This window comes from Oryx dammah, unplaced genomic scaffold (genome assembly GCF_014754425.2).
Source record: "Oryx dammah isolate SB20612 unplaced genomic scaffold, SCBI_Odam_1.1 HiC_scaffold_17, whole genome shotgun sequence".
NCBI lineage: Eukaryota > Metazoa > Chordata > Mammalia > Artiodactyla > Bovidae > Oryx > Oryx dammah.
Window position 1 is genome coordinate 45,627,259 of NW_024070201.1, and position 7,631 is coordinate 45,634,889.

The 7,631-nt window shown below is 50.2% G+C and overlaps 1 protein-coding gene across 1 annotated transcript; it reads left to right on the forward strand.

Annotated features, from left to right (window-relative positions):
* Nucleotides 1-2,574: 2,574 nt before the first annotated feature.
* On the forward strand, nt 2,575-4,405 carry CAVIN3 (caveolae associated protein 3). The gene is made up of 2 exons (XM_040258529.1): nt 2,575-3,208; nt 3,786-4,405. The coding sequence occupies exons 1-2, from the start codon at nt 2,825-2,827 to the stop codon at nt 4,182-4,184; spliced, it is 783 nt and encodes a 260-aa protein (XP_040114463.1). The 5' UTR covers nt 2,575-2,824; the 3' UTR covers nt 4,185-4,405.
* Nucleotides 4,406-7,631: the final 3,226 nt, after the last annotated feature.

The window sequence follows — 7,631 nt, forward strand, 5'->3', positions numbered from 1 at the left end:
GCTAGAAGTCTAAAATCAAGGTGTTGGCAGGGCCATGCTTCCTCCAAAGCTTTAGGGGAGTATCCTTTCTCACCTCTTTCAGCTCCTGGACACTTCAGGCATTCCTGGGCTTGTGGCAGCGTGACTCCACTCTCTGCCTCTGTCATATGGTGTTTTCCTTGTCTGACCCTTTCCTTCTTGTAACGACACCAGTCACGTTGGACTAAGGGTCCACCCTACTTTAGTACAATATGATCTTATTACATCTGCAAAGATCTTATTTCCAAATAAGAACATATTCACAGGTATCAAAGGTTAGGGCTTGAACTTACAGTTTTTGGGGACATGACAAACCTGTACCAATTGGTTTCTATTTTTCACACCCAGATCAAGGAGTTGGAGGGAGTGGGTCCCAATCACATCCCTGACTTAAGAGAATCAAAATCTTTAACTAAGCTCAGGTTGCACTGCCTTAGAGGGCATCATTCTGTAGCTTTTATCATTATGATTTATCATTCTGCTCTCTTTCCTTCTATCTTTCTTGGAAACTGCAATATGGCCTTTTCTTGGGTAGTGTGTGATCAAGGCCATCCCACTATAATTTCTATCAATCTGGACTTTGTTGACTCAAGGCTTTTTTCTGGGTTGCCCCCAAGTTATTTTTATGCACCTCATGGGCTTCTATTTTCCAAAATCCACTAGTTTCTACTAGTTTATATGGCTATTATGTTTGAAGTTTTAGAAACACCAGCAAAATCATCGATGGCTTTATTGCTAAATTTTAAGGTTTTATTTGTTCTACATACCCAAAGGGGAATTCAGCAGGCCTTTGAAAAATATCTAACCACAAAGTTCTTGTTTCCAAATGCACTGGACTTCTTTAGTACCATTCCTTGAGGATGGTGAGTCTTTCATAGGCTTCCCCTAGCAGACATTTTTGATTGACTATCCGCAGCAATACTCAGATTTTTTACATAGATAATCACTTTTCTGCCCACACCACCCATATGCTCCTAGGGAAACTGACCCTACCCTGCTCTAAGAGTGGGCCTAAATTGTCAAAAGGTAATTATCAGCTCTCTTATCAATGATGGGTTAAGGAACTCAGGTGTAAGCCCACCAAGATATAGCCATACACTTTGGTTCTGGAATGGCCATTTAACTCAGTGGAAAGCAAGTGGGAAAATTCTGAAGGGCTCTGGGAAATAAATGTCCTACATTTTAAGACAGTTCCCTCTTTTCTCTTAATTTTGTGCAGAGATATGAGGTCTGGAACTGCTGTAACCACCCTGCTCCCAGCCTGGAATGCAGCTGACACCTGGAGGGCATAGTTGAGAGAGCTGTGACTGACCCACACTTAATCATCACTCTATCTACCATGGTCTTTTCCAATTATGTTTGGGTTGGATTTCCTAAGTTTAAGAACTGTTTAAATTGGGTTCTCTGTTCCCTTAATTTGAAAGTATTCTTAACTGGCACATCCTGATGGGTCTCTCTGAGCCAATATAAATCCACTGAAGGAGACGGTGATTCTCTCAGGTTCCCAAGGAGCAGAAGGGTCAGGCTTCGTGGAGAATCTGTAGAATTTGGTCTCCAACTTAGCATCACCGGATTTCTGGAAATAATAATTTCACTCATCTGCTGTCCTTCTGCGTAAACCAGACCTCAGGTCCTTGCAGGCTCATGTAACCATCCCACGAGTGACAGTTTCTGCCATAGTCAACTGACCCTCACAGACCGGATGAGGAGAGGAAGGACAGAGATTATAGGATTCAGTGAACTGCCTGGACTTCTGCGCCTACTGTCAGCTTACCAGGTATCACTAGAGAGGAGGCATGGGGTTTTCCACAGCGGTGAGGTAGCAAATTCACCACCGGCATCATTAACTGGATCTTCTATGCTCACTCTCTCCCACCCCCAGGCAGCAATTTAAAATCCTCACTCTCAACAGACTTTCTCACCTATTTCCAGAGAAAATTAAAGAAACATCAGGTGGGAGCCGACACCAACCTCTAGGAGAAGAAAAGCATAAATACCAGAAACTACTCTAATCCTTTGAAAGGTTTCACAGGAAGAGGTGTCCGGCCTGCCCTCCAAGTTTGGGGTGCAGGAGCTAGGCCCTCATGGGCTCAAAGAAAGCGAGGGAGGAGACCTAGAAGAAAGAAAATAGGGTAATGCTACCCATCGAACTAGAGAAGCAGGAAATGAGGCCTGTAGCCAAACCCTGGTGATGACTACTAGGAAAATACCAGGGGATACCTCCCCACCCGCTCCGCCTCTCCTCTGTCTACGTGGCCTGCTGGGTCCCAAAGTGAGGCCTCGGGCCCAGTCTTCGGTCTATATCGAAACAGCCAAGAGCCTAGGGTGCAAACACAGCCCTCTGAGGCGCGGGAGGCCGAGGGCAGGGGGCTGCGGAGGCCCTTTGGTCACACATTTGCCTTCTGACATAGTTTCTCTGCCCACTCGATGCATACAGCAACATTTTCCAAGGCTTGCCCTTTGCACTGGGGAGAGAGTACTTTCCAGAAAGAGGCACACCAGGGAATTGGAGTGGAGGAAGGGAAGTCAAACTCCTGATGAGAGAGTCAGTCGGGCTGGGTGGGGCGGATTCCAGGCCAACCTGCTTCCCCGCGGGACCCCGGGCAGGGCGGCAGAGAGGGGGCGCGCTTCCGAAGGACCCCACCGCCGACATCCCGCCCTCTGCCCTCCCCCCCGCCGCAGCCGGGGAAGGCCAACTCCGCCTGCCTGAGTCACGGCCGAAGCTGGGGAGGAGCCGGGGAAGGCGGCCCCAGCGCAGAACGCGGCCGGCGGCTTCAGCGGGAGCCAGGCAGGGCGGTCAGGGAGCATGGGGGAGAGCGCTCTGGAGTCGGGGCCTGTGCCCGGAGCGCCGGCCGGGGGCCCGGTGCACGCCGTCACGGTGGTGACCCTGCTGGAGAAGCTGGCCACCATGCTGGAGACGCTGCGCGAGCGGCAGGGGGGCCTGGCTCAGAGGCAGGGCGGCCTGGCGGGCTCCGTGCGCCGCATCCAGAGCAACCTGGGCGCGCTGAGTCGCAGCCACGATACCACGAGCAACACGCTGGCGCAGCTGCTGGCCAAGGCGGAGCGCGTGGGCTCGCACGCGGATGCCGCCCAGGAGCGCGCCGTGCGCCGCGCCGCCCAGGTGCAGCGGCTGGAGGCCAACCACGGGCTGCTGGTGGCGCGCGGGAAGCTCCACGTTCTGCTCTTCAAGGTTAGTGACCTCAGGCGTCCCCGGATCCGGGGCCTTTTCCCGCCCGCGGGCCACCCTCTGGGGCTCCCCCTCCCATCCGCCTGCCGCACCCACATTCCTGACCCCACCCTCTTCCCTTCTCGGGGAACCCTCTTCCATGGCCGCACCCACTTCCCACTGCCCAGCCCCAGCCTTCCCTCACGCCCCTGAAGGCAGCCTGGCCAATGAACGGCCGCCCAGCTCTCGCTCAGGCCACGTCCACAGAAGTTCTTCCAAGTACCAGCCCATCCCTGAATGAAAGTAACGGTGATGGAAGTGCATCCTGAGACAGTTCGCAGCCTCCTGCTGTTCTTGCCCCTGAGGCCACCATCCTGCCTCACGCCTCTAAAGGGGTCCCGCAGACTTCTGCACAGTGCGCCTGTCCTAGTTGTCCCCACCTCCCTCCAACCGGCTCCCTACTTTCCCACGCCTGCCTAGCCTTTCCCCTCTGGGCTGCGGAGGCTGAGGGTGGGGCGGGTCTCCCTGGTGTAACTGAGATGGGGGGCTCAGGCTCCCGAGAGGGGGCTGCCAGGGCCAGTTCTGTGTCCTTCACTTGCAGGAGGAGGCTGAAATCCCAGCCAAGGCCTTCCAGAAGGCGCCGGAGCCCTTAGGCCCGGTGGAACTTGGCCCACAGCAGCCCGAAGCCGAAGCTGAAGAGAGCTCAGACGAGGAGGAGCCCGTGGAGTCCAGGGCACGGAGGCTGAGGCGCACCGGGTTGGAGAAGGTACAAAGCCTGCGAAGGGCCCTTTCAGGCCGCAAAGGCCATGCCGCGCCAACACCCACGCCTGTTAAGCCCCCTCGCCTTGGGCCGGGCCGGAGTGCTGAGGGCCAGCCGGAAGCCCAGCCTGCGCTGGAGTCCAAGCTGGAGCCAGAACCTCCGCAGGACCCCGAGGAGGATCCCGGGAGACCTGGGGCTGCTGAAGCGGCAGCTGTGCTCCAAGTAGAGAGTGAGGCCTGATGGCCCGTGCTGCTTGCCTCCCCTGTGCCTAGTGCTAGTCCCCAAATAAATCTTTCTCTCAGAATGCAGCATTCCCGCCCAAATAAGGAGTGAATCCTGCATCCACAGCCCAGCGCTGGCCCTCCCTTCCCGGCTTCTCTAGCCCAGCACCCTGTGTCCTCTAAAAGAGCAGCCACTCACACCTGTTTACACTCACCATCAATAAAAGTCGTGTCACCTAATCCGGACTCTATGTGAAGGGGTGGGAGAAAGGTGGTGCAAGAAATAAGACAGACGTTGGAACCTGGAATATGACTTCAGTTTCAAACAGATCATTGTGTGGTTTCTCATTTCCACTGAATCCTGGGCTCTACCCCAGTGGCACATAGAAGTGTCCTTCTGGCCACTTGCTCCTTCAGCACTTTCCTTGTAGGGACAGACAAGTGTGATTTTTAGCCCCCAGCATCTAGTACAGTCCCTTGCTTTTAGGTGCTCAGCAAATGCCAACTTGTGGTTTTCCTCTTAGTCACTTCTTCCTCTACCACCTCTTAAAAGTTGGGCCTTCCAGGACTCTGTTTTTAGCCCTCTTCTCAATCTGGGTATTCTTTCATTAATACTCACCCCTGGGACTTCCCTGCTGGTCCAGTGGTTGAGGCTCTGTGTTCCCAATGCAGGACACCACGGTTCGATCCCTAATCAGGGAACTAAGATCTCACATGGAAAATACAAAACCAGAAACCACTCCCTGGCAGGCCTCTCCTATCAGCCACATACACCCTAGACCACTGTCTTGAGATGCATTGGAAAAGGAATCCAAACTCCCGTTGTGTCCAAAAGAAGCAGTCTGTCTTCTACCTTTTAATTAAGTTCAATTCCACAGCTATTTATTTGAGCACTTACTATATATCATTCAAAACCGCTCCTCCTCCTGCATTTTCTTTACCAGTGAATAGCATCATCATCCACACAGAAACCTCGGAGTCTTCATTGGCTCCTCCTCTCTTTCCTTCCCCTACCACACAGGAAGAGTTATCCTACTGATAACTCTGACCTGTTCTCTCTTAAAACCCATTGTTGCTGCTCTATGTCAGGCTTTGTCTTTCATCTGACCGTTACATGAACTGCTAATCTGATCATATCACCCTCCTGCTTCAGACCCTTCAGTGATTCTCCATCAGCTTCAGAATAAAATCCAAGTTCATTTGAATGTTACCTTCAAGCCCCTTCATGAGGGGGCACTTGCTCTTTTTTGTAGCCTCACCTCTTGCTATCATTCTTGAATCACAGTGAGCTGTGTGCTCTCACTCTCATCTCTACTGTCCTACAAAAGTCATCAAGGGACCCTGTTTTAGGGCCAGATGCTTCTCTTCCTTGCTCCCAAACACCACTTGCACACTTCAGTACTAACTGCACTAATTGTGATTGTCATTACTACTCCCCCACCCCCCCCACCAAATCCACTAGACTGTGGCTCCTTTGCAGTAGATACTGTTTTATTCATTTCAGTATTTTCCATACCTAATGCTATGGTTGGGGCACAATAGGCCCTCGAGCATCACAGAACAAGGAAGAAGTGGGAAAGTGTTGGCTTGGGATGGGAGCATGGTCATCTACCCATTCATTCAGTCATTGCTGTATAAAAATTATGTTCCAGACCCTATAGTACCTTTTGTGAATGCTCAGATGACAATCTCTTCTGAGGCCTTCAAGGATCTCAGAGTTTAAGGAGACACAAACACATAGTGACTGATGTAAGTGCAGTGATAGTTATACATAGGTTATTTTGAGAGGAAAGGGGGAAGGGGCACATCCTTACCTGAAGGAGGAAAAGTAGAGGATGTTCTTGGAAAAGGTAAACAGAGGATGGGAAACAGGAATGGTGAGGGGCGTAGAGCTCAGTGGTTAATGGTTTCGGATCTTAGCTCCCTCAGCTACGAAAAGGGATAATGATAGCTTCTGTAAGGCTGATGTGAGGGTTAAATGATGTAAATGCCTAGCACAGTGCCTGGAACACAGTTTGTTTCAGGTATATAATTTATTTGTCCATACATTTGACAAATATTTATTTACTGAACTCTGAGTGTCTGCCGGGCACTATTTTAAGAGCTGGGGATATAGTGGCACACTAGAAAAACAAGATCTCTGCTTTCTTGGAGTTAAATTCTAGTAGGAGGAAGTAGACAAAAAAACAAACTTACAAGTCAGATAAAAACAAGTAAACGTATGAACTAAAAGGGCCTCCTGATTATGGGAGCTGAAGAAAACAGTAAGGATACAGATGATTGCGGAGGATGTGTCCTTTAAATGAGAATGTTGGGGACTTAAAGTAGGACCAGAGTTCAACAGTGATGTTTTAAATGAAGTTTTAAATGAATTTCTGTGGATTCAGTTAGAAGAGTCCAAATCCTTACCTGCTACAATTGGTGGGAAGTAGTTTTCAGTCACTTTCGGGCTCCTCCCCTTCCTGCCTGGAGAATCCCAGGGCGGGGGAGCCAGGTGGGCTGCCGTCTATGGGGTCTCACAGAGTCGGACACGATTGAAGCGACTTAGCAGCCCCAGCAGCAGCCGCCACTTCCTTAGATCCTCAATTACACCAGAGGGTTCACCCCATCTCAGGGTCTCTGATTGTATATCTCTGTTGCTATTGCTCCTTGTGACCACACGATGCCGCTGTTGGGGTACCAGCGCCTCATCCTACAACCCAGAGGTCTGCCCCTTCAACTCTGTGTTCTAAACTAGGGGTCCTTCAATGGAGGGTGACTCTGCAGTAGCTCCATTTCTTCTGGAAAATTTCAAGGCTCCTCTTGCAGGCTTCCGGAAAAGCCTTAGTGACCAGATTATGTTAGCTTCTCGGCTGCCACTCCTTTCAATGTTCTGCTGTTACTGAGGGGCTGGTCTGAACAGGCTCAGTTCTCGATCCCCAAAGAAAAATAAATTCTTGTTCCATTTCCAAATCCTTGGAAATCCAATTTTCCCCATTTCAACTCACACACAAAATTAAGAGTGCAAATGCACATTTCTCACACAAAATATCTCAATAGCTTATCAGAAGCACCTAAAGTCTCAGAGATTCTGGACGCTGATCCCTAGGAACCCAAAGACTTGGCTAACTTTGGTGGGAGGGATGTTACTTTATGTTCTTTCCTGGTGCTTCTAACGCAGCAAATAATAAAAATCAAGTTAAAAGTTCTCAATAGTTTTCCTTGTGACTTTACACATTCCATTGTTACTGCTATCGTTATTATTAGTAATACTGGAATACCAGACTATCTGACCTGCCTCTTGAGAAATCTGTATGCAGGTCAGGAAGCAACAGTTAGAACTGGACATGGAACAAGAAACTGGTTCCAAATAGGAAAAGGAGTACGTTAAGATTGTATATTGTCACCCTGCTTATTTAGCTTATATGCAGAGCACATCATGAGAAACACTGGGCTGGATGAAGCATAAGCTGGAATCAAGACTGTC

Bases quoted from the DNA above. Each gene is read 5' to 3' on its own strand.
- CAVIN3 (XM_040258529.1), top strand. From the start codon at position 2,825: ATGGGGGAGAGCGCTCTGGAGTCGGGGCCTGTGCCCGGAGCGCCGGCC. The intron at 3,209-3,785 runs GTTAGTGACCTC...CTTCACTTGCAG, and splicing joins TCCACGTTCTGCTCTTCAAG to GAGGAGGCTGAAATCCCAGC.